At 51.0% G+C, this 18,266-nt stretch overlaps 1 protein-coding gene across 2 annotated transcripts; it reads left to right on the forward strand.

Moving 5' to 3' along the window:
• Nucleotides 1-201: 201 nt before the first annotated feature.
• On the forward strand, nt 202-18,033 carry NOM1 (nucleolar protein with MIF4G domain 1). 2 transcript variants are annotated; one of them, XM_084897498.1, is made up of 11 exons: nt 202-2,998; nt 6,742-6,869; nt 8,419-8,614; nt 10,806-11,129; nt 13,155-13,265; nt 13,952-14,119; nt 14,861-14,982; nt 15,962-16,094; nt 16,742-16,873; nt 17,118-17,227; nt 17,738-18,033. In XM_084897498.1, exons 1-11 carry the CDS (start codon nt 1,625-1,627, stop codon nt 17,910-17,912), a joined length of 2,973 nt encoding a protein of 990 aa, XP_084753624.1. In that variant the 5' UTR covers nt 202-1,624; the 3' UTR covers nt 17,913-18,033. The 2 variants fall into 2 exon arrangements, with proteins under 2 accessions (XP_084753624.1, XP_084753625.1); XM_084897499.1 differs by having other exon boundaries at nt 205-2,998; nt 6,745-6,869.
• The last annotated feature ends 233 nt before the right edge of the window (nt 18,034-18,266 follow it).

The raw sequence follows: 18,266 nt of genomic DNA on the forward strand, positions 1-18,266 counted from the left end.
TCTTTTCCAAATGCAGCTCCATTTAGGCTGCTGCCCCCACACTCTTACCCACTTGTCCACTTAAAACACTTGGAGGTTCCCAGTACTCCCAGAATAAACACAAAACCTAGTGACCTTTCACCCCCGGCCCTGCCCACCTCTCCAGCCATCTCTGCATGCACAGACACAGGTAGGAACACACACACACACACACACACACACACACACACACGCTCATGCACGCATGCATGCACACAGCACTCTGCCACCTGCCTTGTTGCACACCTGTCAGCCTCTGTGTCATGAATGGACTGTTTTATGTTTGCAGCCAGCCCTTTCACCAGGCCCAGAGAAACAGAACTCCCTGTCCACCACTGCCCCAATGCCTGGAGAGGGGTCTGGGAGGGCGCTGACATTCACTTCCTGAGCAGCTACTGTGTGCCAGCCCCCGCTCAGCCCTCTGCAGGAATAAACGGGCTTAATTCATCTGGTGCCTGTCAAATGGTGTGTCAGAAAGGGTGACTGACTCCATCTCCCAATGAGCACCAGAGCAATCATTGAATGAGAGAGAGGCCTGGGCTCCTGGGTGCAATGACAGGAGGCAGACCCTGCAGAGTCATGGTGGGTGGCGAGGGTGCTGAGAGAATGGGGACCGGAGGAGTGGGCACAGATGGGGATGAGCTTTTGTTGTTGTGGTTCATCCTAACCCAAGGATATTTTTCGCATTAATTTTAGAAAGAGTGGAAGGGAGGGGCAGAGACACATTGCTTGGTTGTCTCTGGCCCCAATGGGGCTGAGGATCAAGCTTGCAACAGAGGTATGTGACCCTTGACCAGAAATGAACCCAAGATCCATCAGTCCCCAGGCCAATGCTCTAATCACTGAGCAACCAGCTAGGGCGGAGATGAGCTTTGTCACGCCTATTCTTGGCTCTCCCTTGCACAGCCCTGCATACTGGTTCCCAGGCCCTCTAGGCAGAAATGAGCCATGGCCCCACCAGTCGGTATGAAATGGAAGGTACCAGGGATGCAGGGGTAGGGCAGTGCCCCAGGCACCCCCTCCTGCTGCTCCAAACCCCTAGACTGCAGGCTGCGGCTGGGAGTCCCTTTCCCTGCCCTGGCGCTTCTCTCCAGGAGCTTAGGAGACTGTGATCCAGGCCGGTGAGCAGCTACCAGAGCTCTCTCCACACTGAAGCTCGCCCAGCCTACAGGGCTCCACCTCAGCCTGTGAAATACTCACTCCCAGAAGTCCAGGTGCGGGCAGGGTGGGCTCCTTCTGGGCCTGCAAGAGAAGATCAGCCCAGGTGTCTCCCAGCTGCTGGTGGTGGCCAGCTGTCCTTGCTTCCTTGGCTTGGAAACTGTCATCCCCACCCCATCCCCATCGCATGTCCTTCTCCCTGTGAGTGAGTCCATTTTCCCTCTTTTAAGAACACTCTACTTGCAGTCAGGGCCCACCTAATCCTAGCCCTGTCTGCAAAGGCCCTATTTCCAAATAAGGTCACGTTCACGATCTCCATAGGCATGGACTTAGGGACACTGGATCACGGGGTGCATGTCTATCAACAGAGGAGTACGTGGTGGAGCACCACCCCAGGAGAAGAATCACACAGCACACGGAGACACTGAGGCGGGCGTTGAGTGGAAACATGTCTCAGAACAGCAGGCTGAGTATGAAGATCCCCATAAATACACGTAGAAACAACAGGACAGTTTCCTATGGGCCTGTTCTCACCCAGGTAAATGCACCCACGTGTGAAGAGATTCACGCTCTGCGACGCTCCTTCTGTGGCAGGGCGTGCAGAGGCCTCTGTACCGTGATCTGCAGGGCTTTCGTGGATGAAGAGAGGACGCAGCTCCGAAGTCACCATCTACTGGGTTTACAATCTGTTCTGAGGCTGACTCACTGCGGCTGCGCAGTTCCCTGCGCCACCGCCCTCCCGCCGCCAGGGGGCGCCACCCCGCCCGCCTTGCTCGGCGGGGCGCGCCGCTTTCTACCCGGAAGTCCCTTCCGTCCCGGAAGTCAGCATCGGTCCGTCCGGAAGATGGCGGCGTCCGCCGGCGCGGGAGCGTCGGGCCGGGGCGGCTGCCGGCGGCGCGTGGGCCGCGGGAAGCGCGGGGAAGGGCGCGGGCCTGGCGGCGGCGGGGTGGCCCTGAAGCGGCTGAAGCTCGCGGTGGAGGAGTTCGTGCAGGCGACCTCCGAGGGCCAGCCCGGCGGCCGCCAGGCGCCCCGGGCGGAGCGGCGCGCGCGGCCCGGCGGGAGGAAGAGCCGCCGGGAGCTGAGGAAGGAGAAGCGGCAGCTGAGGAAGGCGCGCCGGCTCCAGAGGACAGCGGCCCCCGCGCGGAGCCCGGGCGGCGGACCCGGGCCGGGGAGCGGGCCCCGGGCGGACGGCGCCGAGGGGCGAGGCGGGCCGGCCCCACGGCCGCCACCCGGGGCCCCACGGCCGCCACCCGGGGCCCCACGGCCGCCTCCCCGGGCCCCAGAGCCGCCTCCCCCGGCCCCGACCAGGGCTGCCGCCCGCAGCACCCGGCCCTCCGCCGCTGCCAACGCCGCCCGGAGACGGGCGCTCCTGGCGGCCAACGAGGAGGAGGACCGAGAGATCCGCAAGCTGGAGCGCTGCCTGGGCCTGAACAAGCGCAGGAGGAAGGGAGACGCCAGCTCTGTGCCGCTCAGCTTCGCCCGCGACGGACTCGACTACATCCTGGGAGCCCTGGGGGCGGGGGCGGGGGCGGGGAGTGGCCTGTGCGACAGCAGCAGCGAGGAGGAGGACGGACAGACAGACCCCGAAGGCGACGTGCAGAGCGAGGCCGAGGACGAAGGCGACGTGGAGAGCGACTCGGAGGACGGAAGCGGGGAGCAGGGCGACGAGGGCGAGCAGGAGGAGGGTGTGCCGGCGGAGAAGCTGAGAAAAGCAGCGGCAGAGGGGAGAGCGAAGGGGAAAGGCGCCGGAAGGCGAGTCCGGTTTGCAGAAGTCGAAGAAAGCACTGAAGATCCCCCGGAGGACGTGGACGCAGCGGATCAGGTACGGTGTGAACAGCCACTGCTCAAAGTGACGGACAGAGCGTGGGATCCGGGCACAAGTGATGTATTTGACCTGAGAGGGTAAAGCGGTTATTCTGCCTACTTTTATGTTCGTAGGTTTCCATAACGAAAAGTTAGGGAGAAAAGCTCTCCAGAGGCTTTTCATCCCAGGGACTAGATGGCCAGCCCCACCGGTGGCCCAAGAGGACATCTCCATTCGTCCAACCTGGCTGTGACCCCTCTTCCCTCACCGAGCCTTTTCCTCTCCAGCTGCTCCTGGAGTGAGTGGTGTGAGTTTGAAACTCTAGCACTCACTTCCATAGTCTGGCATCGAAGGTCAAGTTCACAAGCCAGGACACAGCAGTCCAGGCCTGCGCCTTCCCCTGCTCCAGCTCCACCCCCACAGGCCCCTTGCAGGCAGCCTCTGGAAGTCCTCCTCCTCACATCCGTGGCCCCTTAGTCACAATTTTGCTTTTTTCTTTAATTACTGTTTTTTTAAAATGTATTTTTATTGATTTCAAAGGGGTTGGGAGAGGGAGAGAGAGGTAGAAGCATCAGTGATGAGAGAGAATCATTGATTGGCTGCCTCCTGCATGTCCTACCATGGGGATCAAGCCCGCAAACCAGGCATGTGCCGGACCAGGAATTGAGCCATGACCTACTGGTTCATAGGTCGATGATCAACCACCGGGCAGTTCATAAGTTTTAAATGGTGCCATGTTCTGAGAAGGGTGATGAAATCTCATGTTGTGCTCCATCCAGGAATCTTCCACACTATTTGCTACCCGCCTTTGAGTCACTGAGTAGCCATAGCATCCGAGTTTTCAGATCAGTTGTCATAGCATTGCATCGCTTGTGTTCCAATAGGCCTTACTTCACTTAGTAATGGCCCCACAGTGTGTGTGTGCACAGTGCTTCCTTTAAGTGTAAAGGTTAGTACTACCTGCAGTGCAAGCATCGATGGGCTCGGAACCGATCCCCTGCCAATAAAGGGGCCGCTGTACTTGATCATTTTCCTCTAAATATATTGCTTCTGCTGCCTGACTTTTCCTCAGTGTCTCAGTGTGGAGTTTAAGTGATGTCCACGTCAGCATCTCTGACTCCATCTTAGGTAACAAGCTGCCTTTCCTTCTCTCCCTGGTACCTTTGACCAGCCCGTTGTGAGCAGCTCCTGAGTGCTGTAGTTCCTGTCTTAGAACATTATTTTTTATTCTTCCTGGTTTTCTTCCCCAGGCTGTTGAGGTCATTGGCATACAGTGTGAACTAAGGGTGTCACAAGTGGAACTGTTTCCATGTACATCAGTGCTTCCGCCAACTAGGTTTAAGTCATTAACACCAAGGGCCATGATTACTAGGTGTACCAGTTAATAATGCGGATTTTATAATCAAAGAAAATGCGGTAATTTCAAGAGAAACATCAAAAGTGCTTTATTCAAAGTAATGTCCATCACTAGCTACACATTTCCCCCACCTTTCAGGTAATTTGTGGATACCATTCCAAAAGAACTTTTCTTGTTTCGAGGTAGACCAGAGACCCAATTTTCCACTTCTTTGTACATTTTGAAGTGCTGCTCAGAAAGTGCGTGTGCCATCGATCTGAACAAGTGGCCATCTAAAGGAGCAAGGTCTGGTGAATACACTGGGTGGGTTCATACTTCCCAGGCAAGATCTTTTAACATGTCTTTAACTGGTTTTAAAGTAACTTGTGATGGTTCATCATCATGATGCAAAGTTACTTTGCTGTGTTTTCTGGGACATTCTGGTCATTTCACGATCAAAGCGTGGTTCATATTGATTATTTGTTGTCGGTAGCGATCAGTACTAATAATTTCACCTGGTTTTAGAAGCTCACAATACACGACACCTTCCTGATCCTACCAAACGCAGAGCATTGTCTTTTTTCCGAAGTGATTTGGCATTTGTAGTTGATGATGATGGTTGACCTATAATTCTGTGCAACTGGCATTCTCAAAATAAATCCACTTTTCTTTTTTTTTAATAAATTTTTTTATTGATTTTTTTATAGAGAGGAAGGGAGAGAGATAGAGAGCCAGAAACGTCGATGAGAGAGAAACATCGACCAGTCGCCTCCTGCACATCCCCTACCGGGGATGTGCCCGCAGCCAACGTACATGCCCTTGACCGGAATTGAACCCGGGACCCTTCAGTCCACAGACCGACGCTCTACCACTGAGCCAAACCGGTTTCGACATAAATCCACTTTTCATCACATCACAATTCTATTCAAAAAAGACTTTCATGCTGTTGAAGCAACATTTTACTGATGCCTTTTCAGTTTACCATTTGCCTTTTGTTCAGTTGATGTGGCACCCATTTTTCTTCCTTTAAAATCTTTCCCATTGTTTGTAAAAGATCGGAAATTGTTTACTGAGCAATGTTTAATCTTTCTGCAAGTTGTTTTTGAGTTTGACATGCATCTTCATCCAATAATGCTTGTTATAGTTGATCTTCAAATTTTTTCACTTGACCTAGATTTTTAAAAAAATATATATTTTATTGATTTTTTACAGAGAGGAAGGGAGAGAGAGAGATAGAAATGTCGATGAGAAAGAAACACCGACCAGCTGCCTCTTGCACACCCCCCACTGGGGATGTACCCACAACTCAGGTACATGCCCTTGACCGGAATCGAACCTGGGACCTTTCAGTCCGCAGACCCACGCTCTACCACTGAGCCAAACTGGCTTCGGCCACTTGACCTGGATTTTGTCTTTCACATCAAACTCATCACTTTTAAAGCATTTAAACCAGCGTTCACAGTATCTTGAGATGGAGAATGTTCACCATAAACTTCCCAAAGTATTCAGCAGCACTTTTCTTCAAAATAATGAATTAAAACTTCCCACAAATACTCTTTTTTTTTTTTTGTCACGAAATTCCACATTTTAAGCGTAAAGATATGATGTTAACACCTTCAGCAAATTTGGCATATGAAGTTTTGAAGCTTGTCAATACAACAAAATAGCGTACATATCAAATCGCATATATATCAACGTGTGTGTAACTTCCACCTATTGGAAATCCGCATTATTAGCTGGAGCACCTGGCACAGATGTTTCCCAAAGACTTGTCACGCGGGTGCCCGGGGAGTGCTGGCCAGTGGTCACAGTTTGTAATCCTTGCAGTTGACATGCTCGGAGCTAGTGAGCAGTGAGTTTATTTTTATTTTAGCATGTAAATTTAGATCCTAGTTTTCAATAAATTTGAAATTACCATATTTTACTGATTTTTAGAGAGGGGGAAGGGGAAGAGAAAGAAACATTACTGTGATAGGGAAATATCGATGCATGCACCCTGGTCAGGGATCAAACCTGCAACCTTTTGACATATGGGACAACACTGAGCCACCTGGCCAGGGAAGATTGAAATTATTTTAGAACCCTTTCCCTCCAAAACTGGTGGTACATTTGGTGTTTGTGTGCTCTATCCCTGGAAGTTAAACCTTGGTCAAGATCCCAGAGGGACACAGCCAGGTTGAACAGAGGGAAGAACAGAATGAATGGGGAAATATATTGACATCAGCGCAAATGATGACCCCACAGGTGCTGAGGGATGCTCTACTGATGCTGATGTGTGTAAGCAGCTGTAGTCAATGGTTACAGCAGAGTCAGTGGTTGCAACAGAGTCACATTAATTGGTTGCCTCATGTATGCACCGCATCCAGCTGTAGTCAATGGTTACAGCATAGTTTGTGTACGTTTTTGTAACTTGTGTCCTTTCTAGCAGAGTCTTTGTGAAAATGCGGGAAAGTATATCCCCCCTCATGTGCTGCGAGCGGAGGAGACAGTGGATGCCCGGAAAAAGGAAGAGAGAGAACGGCTAAAGAAGCATGTCCAAGGCCTAATTAACAGGTAACCTCGAAACACAGTTATATTGTCACTGAAAGAGATTGTTTGTTTTCTAAAAATAGAGCTAGCCAGACCAGGATGGCTCAGTGGTTGAGCGACAACCTATGAAGCAGAAGGTCACAATTCGATTCCCAGCCAGGGCACAGGCCTGGGTTGCAGGCTCAATCCCTAGTGTGGGATGTGCAGAAGGCAGCTATCAGTGTTTCTCTCTTATCATTGATGTTTCTACCTGTCTCCCTCTCCCTTCCTCTCTGAAATCAGTAAAAAATGTATTTTAAAAATAAATAAATATACAGAAACTATCCCAGGAATTAAAACAGTGAAGGGGCAGGACTGTGGCCACTGATCGGCTTCTTTCTTTCTTTTTTTTTTTTTTTACTCCTCACCTTTTCTCTCTGTTACATTGAACCTGTCAGAGTCTGAAAGCAGTGTAGCTGCCCCACGTGGTTATTCTGAGAAGTCCTGGGGCAGGGGCAGCAGGATGGACCCTCTTCCCTGCAGAGCGAGATCATGATCCAATGTGGCCCTCCAAGCAGGAGTGTGGCCTCCATTCCAGGCTCATTCTGTGTGTGTGTGTGTGTGTGTGTGTGTGTACATACAGCTCTGCAGAATCGGTGCCCATGGCTCTCCTACCCCTATCATCACCACCACCACCCCACCCCACCCCCCGGTCCCCAATTGCTTTTTAAAATTTTTCTTACTGATGAAAACAAAACACTGTTTCCATGGTGTATCCTGAAATTCTGCTTTTTGTTGTTAATCCTCACTCACGGATATTTTTCCATTGATTTTTAGAGAGAGTGAAAGGGAGAGCGGAGGGAGGGAGGGGTTGAGGGGGGGGGGTGGTATCCATGTAAAACATTGATTGGTTGCCTCCTGAACGTGCCCCAACCAGGGCTAGATATTGAACCTGCAGCTCAGTTACATGCCCTTGACTGGGAATCGAACTCACAACTCTTTGCTGGTACTGAGACATACCAGCCAGGGCTAAACAAGCTGTTTTAACGTTGGTTGTGAGCACAGGTGCAGTGCGCAGCTTCCGTGTGCACATGGTTCCTTCCTTCTCCAGCCAGGAGATGGGCAACCTCTCCTCATGTTTAGGAGCCCAAGATTTTCGTATGGGCAGGAAAATGGGATGTTGGAATTTTCCCAACGGCACATACTGATGTGCAAGGATGGTTCCCTGGGGGCATTGGGGCGGCGTTCCAGTGCAGCATCCTCAGCACCGTCTCTGGTCTTAAGGGGGCCCAGTGTGTCCTCCATGGGCATGGCGGGTTAGCTCTTAAAGGGGAGTCCTGTGTGTCCTGCACTGTGGCTGCATTTCAGCCGGAAAGAAAAAACTGCAGTCTCGGTGTTGCAGGTTCCGGAGGATCGTGTGCTCCTCGTATATGTTGTGGCAAGGTCAGCATTGTCCATGAGGCAGTGTGTCCATGAAATAGGATGTGGGCATTGGTGGTATTGATACCTTTTTCTGTTTTTTTTTTTAATTGACCTAAAAAGTAATTCCCATTTTGAAACGTCACTGCGGCTCTGTCATTACAACTGTCTGCAGGTTGAGTGAGCCGAACATGGCATCCATCAGCGGGCAGCTGGAGGAGCTGTACATGGCCCACAGCAGGAAGGACATGAGCGACACCCTGACCGGCATCCTCATGAGCGCCTGCGCTCCGGGCACGGCCATGCCGGGCAGGCTGGTGATGGAGCACGTCCTCCTGGTCAGCATTCTGCACCGCACAGTGGGCATCGAGGTAGGCGGAGTGGCTCTGCGCGGTGCTTGCTGTGGAGGCCAGTCGCAGGCGGCTCAGCACAGCCTGCTCTGTGTCACCTTCTAAACCACATCCAGGAAATAATTGCTTTGGTTAACTGTTGCCTTTGTGTGGGGTTCATTCTAGCATGTCTTTGTTATTTATTAGTTTATCTTCCTCTGGCTTATGTCTCAGACTTGCCTTCATTTTCTTTGTGTTTCCTCTTGAACACTGACTTATTTCCGGAGTTCAGAAGGCAGTGAAGGTGTGATCTTACCTCTGAGGTGTTTGTACTGATCAGAAAACTTGTTTTCTTTTTTTCATAACGAAGAAGGCCACCAGAATGTCAGGTAAAGCTAGTCCCTGTGAGGAGACAGTGACAGGCCGAGGCTTGGAGCCAGCAGGCAGGCCCATGTCCTTGTCTGGGGCGGGGCTTTTTCTTATGGGGTCTGTCAGATGACGTGGGGTCCTGCACACTCTGGTGCCTAATCGGCGCCGCTGAGTGTCCTTGTCCCCACCCCTTCACCACCCTCCAAGTCCGTACCCCATGCCCTCCGTGTGGCCGCTCCCAGGTCGCTGAAGGTGAAGGAAGGCGTCTGCTTCCAGAGTGCAGAAAAGGGAGGCAAATGGGCGGCAAGTCGGCCATGATGCTTACTTAGCGGGTGGAGTTTCTTTTCAAGGAGAACTTGGGACTCTGTGGGGGAGGGTCTTAATGGTGGGTTTGTGTCTCTGCCTCTGATAGCCCTACCCTAGAACAGCCTAGCCGCAGAGCACCGCTGCAGGAGGCCCTGTGGTCCAGGCTCCATGTCCTCGCTGCGGGTCCTGGCGGTCTCCCAGCGAGGTACTTAGAGCAGATGTTGATTAGACCCCTCTTTGCAAGTTCAGCAAAGCCAGAGGAGCTGTGTGACGTCCCAGCCCATAAGCTGGGGCAGGGGAGGGACATGGTTTGGCTCCGGGGCCCTGGTCTTCAGCCATTTCATGTGCTGATCTTCGCTCTCTCAGTCCCAGTCTGGAGAATCACTGGGGCTTACAGAGGCGGGGCTCTGATTATACCACACACAGACTCCAGGATGAGTCTCCTTTGTGGTGTCCGGGTCCCACCCTGACAGCAGTGTGCGGCAGCTGCTACCCGAGGCCAGAGCTCAGCTCCTGCCTCTGTTTCTGCCTCTGCAGTTGGCCTAGCGAGTTTTACAAGGAGTGAGCATCCTCGGGGGCCTGGGTACGTGCTCATTACAGGTAGCCAACTTCTGCCGGCACGGTGGCCCGTGCAGGACGTGTGGGCAGAGGACAGGCTCAGGCTTTGTGGGGAGGGAGTCGGCCTCCTGAAGTCAGGGTTTTATTTCTGAGAGCAACTCTCCCTCACCGTGGCGAGTCCACTCCTCCCTGCAGTGTGACGGAGCCCGGGCGCCTGCCTTCTCAGCAATGACGAGAGAGAACCATTGATGGGCTGCCTCACTGCACATCCCTATTGGGAATCAAGCCCGCAACCCGGACATATGCCCTTGACTGGAATTAAACCTGGGACCCTTCAGTCCGCAGGCCACCGCTCTATCCACTGAGCCAAACCTTCTAGGGCTAAAGTTATTTATTAACTAAAGAACATCCCCAGCCTATGGATGCTGGCCTCTGTGGAGTTGTCATTCGTGCTTTTCTCGGAGTCTTCTAGCATTTAGTTTTTGCACTTTGGCAATGACATGTATATTGACCTGTCTAGTCCAGTTCACCTGCACCCACAATTTAACCAGCCACACTAACCTTCCCCCCCCCGCCCAGGTTTCCTGCTTCCACCTCCTCCAGGCTCAGCCTGCGCTTCAGAATGAGTGCTGTTATCTGTGCTGCGTTGCAGACTGAGACGTCAGGCCACTTTTCCAAGGAACCAGATGGCTGCTGGCCAAAGCAGGCCACCTCGGTTTAGAAGCAAGAGAGTGTACTTCAGGGGAGGTTCGAGTGCTGTGACAGATTGTGCTTCATTCACCCGTCTGTGTTGTGTATCAATACTGCACACTCAGACTGGGTTTTAAAGCATATGCCCTGCAGGAGTGCATATCCTACCATGTGTATACTTACGCATTAATTTGAAAAGTACTGACTCAGCATAAACATTTAAGCTTGTTGAAAAGAAGGATCCCTGAGAGTAACTTGCTGCCACGATGGTCAGGTGCTGGCAATGACATCTGGTCTGTTCTCTCTGCAGGTTGGAGCGCACTTTCTGGAGGCCGTGGTGAGGAAGTTTGATGCCGTCTATAAAAAGGGAAGCGAGGGCAAAGAGTGTGACAACCTGTTCACCATCATTGCCCATTTGTATAACTTCCACGTGGTACAGTCTCTCCTCATCTTCGACATTTTGAAAAAGCTTATTGGAACTTTCACAGAGAAAGATATCGAACTGATCCTGTTAATGCTGAGAAATGTGGGCTTTTCCTTGAGAAAAGATGATGCTTTGTCACTTAAGGAACTAATCACAGAGACCCAGGCCAAAGCCAGCGAGGCAGGCAGCAAGTTCCGGGACCAGACCAGGGTACGAGGGGTCACTCGACCTGCTTCCTAAGTGCCTAATGCTCAGAAACTGACCAGCACTTAAAAAATAAGTGTTTGGGGTAAATATTATGTTTCATATCCTAGCAATCTGTTACCTTTTGCTCCTGTGATTAGATGGTTTTATCTTTAATATGTGAACGAACCTTGTTTCTTTACTAAGAACTTGGGTATTTTGTGAGTTTAAGAATCAATTTATTTAACACTCATCCAATCAAAAAATGCTTACTGAGAAAGGCCTCAGGGCTCGGGTGTTAGCTTACCTGGAGTTCAGGCTCAGCCACTGAACAGCAGTGTGACCTGAATCTTACAAGCCTCAGTTTCCCCTTCTAGAACAAGGGCTGAGCATTGTTCCCACCTCAGATTCAAAGATGGAGGAGGGCCGAGACCGGTTTGGCTCAGTGCATAGAGTGTCGGCCTGTGGATTGAAAGGTCCCGGGTTCGATTATGGTCAAGGGCATGTACCTTGGTTGCAGGCACATCCTCGGTAGGGGGTGTGCAAGAGGCAGTTGGTCGATGTTTCTCATCAACATTTCTAGCTCTATCTCGCTCCCTTCCTCTCTGTAAAAAATCATTAAAATATATATAATTTTTTTAAAAATTAAAAAAAAAAAAAAGATGGAGGAGGGCACAGAAGCCTCGGTTCTCGGGACTTTGCCTTTTATCCTGGAGGCACTGAGGGTTCTGAGTGGGAAAATAACATGGGAAGTGTCGCTTTGGTACAATGTACAAGAGGGAGGTACAGTGTACAAGAGGCAGGGAGCTCCACGGCAGCAGTGGCAAGGGTTAGCTCACTTGTATGGAGGGGTGTGGGAGTCAAGATTGACCGGGCTGGTGTGGGTGGGAGGGAAGCGGGGAATGGAGAGGGTGGGTCAGCCCAGGTTCTCACTGTGGGCCTTTCGTGGACAGCAGCACACACGAGGGAAGCCTGGCTAGTTTCTGGAATCCCACAGTGGCAGTCCCTGGATTCACTGGGAGGAGGTGTGGTCTGAGCCCTCTGAGGAGGTCCTGAGGCCACGGTTGCAAAGCTGACAGGCATTGGGATTGCACGGTTGAGGGGAGGAAGAGCAGGAGGAAGGTCACAGGAGCCAGACAGGAGTGTTCCAAAAGAGAAGTTGACCCCACGTTGAATGCCCAGAGGTCAAACTTAAAACCCTGAAGTCAGCGAGATAGAAGTACACTCATGGTTGCCTAGGGCTGGGAGATGGGGGAATTGGGGCGTACCTGTAAATGTGTTTTGAGATTCTTTTTGAGGGGGCGAAGTGATGAAAATTCTAAAATTATGGCGATAGTTGCCCAATCCTGAATATATACTAAGCATACACTCAATAAGTGAATTTGTGGTATGTGAATTATATCAATAAAAAGCCAACATTTGCTCGACTGGCGTGGCTCAGTGGTTGAGTGGCAGCCTATGAACCAGGAGGTCACGGTTCGATTCCTGGTCAGGGCACAGGCTCCATCCCCAGTAGGAGTTGTGCAGGAGGCAGCATATCATTGATTTTCTCTCATCATTGATGTTTCTATCTCTCCCTTTCTTCTTTGAAGTCGATAAAAATGTTATTTTTTAAAAAGTCAACATTGGAGAAATCTCAGAAAAGGGTTTCTGGGAAGTGTCTGTAGTAGTCTAGCAACTTTTCTCTAAGTGTAACATTTTCAATTTAAAAGATGAAAAAATAAAAAGGCCATGAGTGGGGAAGGAATAGCAACAGGCGGAGTGACTCAGAGCACAGGGCCAGGAGGGAGGAGCACAGGAGGGGGCATCACAGGGTTTGGGGCAGTGGGGCAGAAGGAGCAGAAGAGAGGAGATCTGTGGGAGTGGTCAGCCCAGTGGAGGTCCCTGCTGGATCTAATTTCTGTTAAAATACTGCAGAGGCTGCAGCAGAGATAGGCTGCCTGAGACCATCTCCAGTGAGGCCACATGCAGGGTTGGTTTTCTTACTCCCAAGTTGAAGGTAAGTTGTTTACACAATTTGAAATGATGTTTTCTCTCTCTTTTTTTTTAAAGATTCGGTTTATGCTGGAGACGATGTTGGCACTGAAGAACAATGACATGCGGAAGATTCCGGGTTATGACCCTGAGCCTGTGGAGAAACTGAGGAAATTGCAAAGAGCTTTGGTAAGTACCTTGACTGTGACTGGTTTGGGCCTCCATGTGGACAGGAGCCCACCATGGAGTGGAAGGCTGGGAGGCAAGTGCCTGGCCTGTCAGCAGGAGTCTGTGAGGTGAGAGCCTGTGGGCGGCCATGTGCAGGGCGTCCCTGGGCGGTAAGCACCCCCGAGACTGAGCCCGTGGTGCTGGACTCGCCTGCACAACAGAACCACAATAGAACCTTCTGGTGCCCTTGGAAGAGGCCCATCAGAACCAGAGGCGTTCAGCATGGAAGAGGGGGTTTGTCTATTTCATTTGCGCTCCCTGGGGATTTTTACCTGAGACCCAGTCAGGCGAGTCTCTGCCCTTTCTTTAGTCAGATCCAGAACCGCTGACTCAGCCAACTGCAGGCCCCTCTAGGCAGTGTCCCACCGCCAGCCAGACGGAGCATCCCTGTGGCCTGAGCCTGAGCCTCTTGCTCTGCTGTGACAACGTACCAGAGACGGGGGCGGGGGGGCCCGCAGACCTCAGACAGACCCTGGGAGAGTGCCTCTCTCACTTGGCATTATTCCACATGGTGACGTCCCCGTTGTCGGTGACTCATCACAGTGTGCATGCAGCAGAAATGCCATTGTTGGAAAGAGGAGGTGGGGGAGGAGGGAGGTAGACTGGTCCATCTGAAGCCTTTGACCAACTCCGTTTCCTTCCGTTAGGTGCGTGGCGCCGGCGCGGGCACGGAATCTCAGCTGCGCGTGTCCTGGGACAGCGTCCTGAATGCGGAGCAGACTGGGCGCTGGTGGATCGTGGGGTCGGCCTGGAGCGGGGCCCCGATGATCGACAGCAGTCAGCAGAAGGCCCTGCAGAAGCCACTTGCGGGCACGGTACGCACCCGGCTCGCTGCTACCAGGCGCGTTGCTGTGTCCCCGGCGCCCCCTGGCTCCCCGGAGTGGCCGCCCTCCTCTCGGTTGGGTTATTGCGATGGGCAGCCAGGGCTTATTTGCATACCTTGTAGAATTGGTGCTGTTCTGTGATACAATTTAATTCAGTTTCTGTTGTTACTTTTTAAGGAGTTTGTTTCACGTCCCAAAAACATGTACATGAAAGAGTTACAAGCTGACTGGATGAGGGCATGGAGCATTAGAACAGGTTTGCAGACAGACACGTTGCTTCCCAGGAAATGTGGCCGCCGGGCACGAACCCGGAACTCAGATGGGCAAAATTCTGTGGACTTCTTTGTGCTTTATACTTCACTTTTCCCCCCTGAAGCCCTTTTCCGTGTCAGCATCCCACATCCCGCAGCTCTTCTGCTCTGACCACGCACCCATGTCCTGACCCCTTGTTGCTCAGGCTGACTGGCCTGACCCCGGAGCCTCCCACGGCCGGTGTGTTCTCACCTGGCCTCTCTTGGTCCTTCCTGGTGTGTTCCCTTCCTGGGGAGCTGCCCAAGAATAAAGATGTTGCATTTACATACACGCGCCTACAGTTTACAGTTATGCTTAGGGCAAGGCACAGAATCATACACATTCTTTTTTAGAAACCTAACTCCAGCGACTGCAGCAAAACCACAGTCACAGATCTCATTAAACTTGTGTGATCCACATCTCAATCGTCGCCCCTTTCAGATTAGCGCCAAGATGCTGGAACTCGCCCGAAAGCAGAGAATGAACACCGACGTCAGGAGAAACATATTTTGTACGATTATGACTAGTGAAGATTTCTTGGACGCATTTGAGAAGCTTCTAAAGTAAGCACTTGGGTGAACGCTTGGCCACCTGAACAGATATTGTAGATGTTGAGGGAGTAAGATGCTGACGTTGCATCTGGGATCAGGCTGCTGGACTGGCCTGCTCCTCCCCTGGACCCAGCGTCTGGGCTCAGCAACCTTGCTCCTACCCACTGGCTGCTAATACTTCCAGGTTATAATACATTTTCATTAAAACTTAGGTGAGCCCTGGAAGGTATTGCTAAGTGGTTAGAGCATCAGCCTGAGCACCAAGGGTCTAGGGTTTGATTCCCTGTCGAGGGCATGTACCTGGTTGGGGTGCGTGTGAGAGGCAACCGATGTGTTTCTCTAATTCTCCCTTCCTCCCTTTCACTCTCTAAAAATAAAAGAAAAAAATGTATCCTCAGGTGAGGATTAACTAAAAATTTTTTAGGTAACCAGTTGACAGTTCTCAGTGGCTGCTGGTTGTCATGAATTACTTAAAATCTCTAGATTAAACGTCTTCCTAATTCTAAAAGGTCTGGTATCATTTCTGTTAATTAGTTGCAATAAGATTTAAGAAGTGCAGGTACTCCTCAAGAGAGTGATAGTAATTTTCCTTATTTGCTTCAAATTCAGAAGGAAATGGAGGGAAATAGTACAGGACTAGACACTTGTCTGAGCTCAGCGCTGCACTGGAAGGAAGCGTGCTTCTGTGGGAAGTCCGGACGATGGCCGGAATCTGGCGATGAGCATCACAGTCCAGTGCTGGTCCTGTTACTGGTCCCTCAGTGACAGGCCTTTGTAGCTGGCACAAGACTCACCAATCAGTGACTCCATGGTCACCAAGGCCAGGGAGGGTGGGGACAGGGCCCGGCCTGTCCCTCCTGCCTTGTTACCCCACCTCGGCTCCACTCCTTTTTAACCAAACTGCCAGAGGGTGTGGCCCTGGAAAGGTCCCTGCCTGAAACCTGTTCAGATTTGGGATTGAAATGTCACCGTTGCTGTTGGTGTTTTGTAGGCTTGGGCTTAAGGACCAGCAGGAAAGGGAAGTAGTTCACGTTCTCATGGATTGCTGCCTGCAGGAGAAAACGTACAACCCTTTCTACGCCTTCCTGGCCGGCAAGTTCTGCGACTATGAGAGGAGGTTCCAGGTAACTTGTTAGAAGCCGACAGCTCCCCGAGCTCCGCTGTCCTCTCAGCATTCTGTCAGGCTCGGCCCACCCCAGGCGGGGTCTGAGGTCCCGGGGAGAGTAGCTGACCACAACCAAAGCCGTGTCCGCCGTGTCATCTTCTGGTCACGGGTGAGGGACTGTCACAGCCCAGTCACCGTGGAGTGCCTCTGGTGCCACACCAAACTGTCCTCCAACGTTCCTGCTGCTGGAGGGGCCGAGTGTGGCTGTCTGCTGTCCCCTCCTGAGCATCAGAAAGCACAGTAGAGTTGTCCTCAGAGTTTTGATTTTTAAGATTACAAGTGAGTAGATAAGCAGAGTATCTTTAGATTGTATTCTCTTTTTTTAAATATACTTTTATTGATTTCAGAGAGGAGGGGAAAAGGGGAGAGAGAGAGAAACATTAATGATGAGAGTCATTGATCAGCTGTCTCCTGCACGCCCCCCTTTAGGACTTGATCCTGCAACCTGAGCATGTGCCCAGATCAGAATCGAACCAGGACCCTTCAGTCCACAGGCCCAAGCTCTATCCACTGAGCAAAACTGGCAAGGGCTAGATCATATTCTTAGTCATTTGTTCTAATAACTTGTTGTGTTTAAACTTTTCTTCTTTTCCATTCTTACGTTAGATGACGTTCCAGTTCAGCATATGGGACAAATTTCGAGACTTAGAGAACTTACCAGCCACCAACTTCTCCAATTTGGTTTCTCTGGTGGCCCACTTGTTGAAGACAAAGTCACTCCCACTTTCCATTTTAAAGGTGTGTGTAACAGATGGAACTACTGACAGCAGTGAAAGTGATGACAGTCCTTTTTATTTGTTGCTTCAGCTCACTCGAGTCTAGAAATTAAGTGCCTGCTGGCCCCCACCAGCAGTGCGTAGGCTTTCTGTCACTTCGTAAAGCTAGACATATCCTTATTTAAGGGAGGGTTGTTTTTTATTCTACTTAGAAATTATTGACTATATCAGTGTAACTTTATTTTTCTTTCTATCCTAACTATTAGGTGGTTGAATTCAGTGAGTTGGATAAACCCAGAGTCCACTTTTTACGAGAAGTATTACATGTGCTGTTGATGGGAACAGAAGTTGAAGACCTCTGTTTCATTTTCGCAAGGTATGGTCCCAGCTGTGCCGGCACGTCATGGGAAAGAGGGGGCTGTTCCCATTCACACGTCACTCGTAAAAGCAACATCTCCTTAAGCCCATTCCCATTTTAGTTCTAAGCTAGTACAGTAGGTTATACATTCGATTTCGGGAACAGGAAACCTGCCTGATAGCAAACCAATAATGATTTTTGTAAATAGGATATGTTAAATTCTTCATTGCAAATTATTTTTATTTTTATTTTTTAGAGAGGAAAGGAGGCAGGGAGGGAGAGAAACATTGATCAGTTGTCTCCCACATGTGCCCCAACTGGGGATTGAACCCACAACCTAGGTATGTGCCCTGACCAGGAATCAAACCTGCCACCTTTTGTGTACGGGACCAACGCTCCAACCAACTGAGCCACACAGGCCTAGGCAAGAGTTCTCTTCGTAAAATAAATCGTTTCTTCGCTCCAAGACTTCTAGAATGGAGAGCTAGGTAGACGACTTGTCTGACAGTTCGTGTGATTTCTTTCCAGGGTGTCCGACAACCCGAAGCTGGGTGTGCTGCGTGAAGGTTTGAAGCTCTTCATCAGCCACTTCTTGCTGAAGAGCGTGCAGGCGCACCGCAGTGCCGAGGAGGCTGGCGCGCTGCGGGAGAGAGCCGAGCTCGCCACCAAGGCCTTGCAAGGAAAGCCTTCGCTGAGAATGTAGGGGCCTATCTGCCAGGCGCCCTTTTAACCCACAGGCCTGTTACTCTGCCGACTGTAAAAGCTGGGGAGAGCCATGTCATGGTTGTTGTATTTATAATATTATATTTTGAGATAATTTTTGATCCAAGGTTATATTGAGTGTGTGGTAAACCAGTTTTGTGAGGGCTTGCGCACTTGTGAGTCTGTGTGTGTGTGTGTGGGGGGGGGGGGGGGAGGCATGGGAGGCATGGGCAGACACACTGTTCTCTGAGTAACAAGACGGGTGAGTGTGCAAGTGGGCACTTGTGTGGCTCTTGTTTTTTTCATAGATAAGATGGGCCACTAGAGGGTGCAGTTATAAAGAAATTGACATGTT

The sequence above is a fragment of the Pipistrellus hanaki genome (genome assembly GCF_964339955.1).
Source record: "Pipistrellus hanaki genome assembly, chromosome: 10".
Taxonomy (NCBI): domain Eukaryota; kingdom Metazoa; phylum Chordata; class Mammalia; order Chiroptera; family Vespertilionidae; genus Pipistrellus; species Pipistrellus hanaki.

What these genes read in the sequence shown, in the direction of transcription:
- NOM1 (XM_084897498.1), top strand. Translation starts at nt 1,625, where the DNA reads ATGTCTCAGAACAGCAGGCTGAGTATGAAGATCCCCATAAATACACGT. An exon ending in GTCCAAGGCCTAATTAACAG is followed by an intron (nt 6,870 to 8,418) that starts GTAACCTCGAAA and finishes AACTGTCTGCAG; the next exon opens with GTTGAGTGAGCCGAACATGG. An exon ending in ACCGCACAGTGGGCATCGAG is followed by an intron (nt 8,615 to 10,805) that starts GTAGGCGGAGTG and finishes TTCTCTCTGCAG; the next exon opens with GTTGGAGCGCACTTTCTGGA.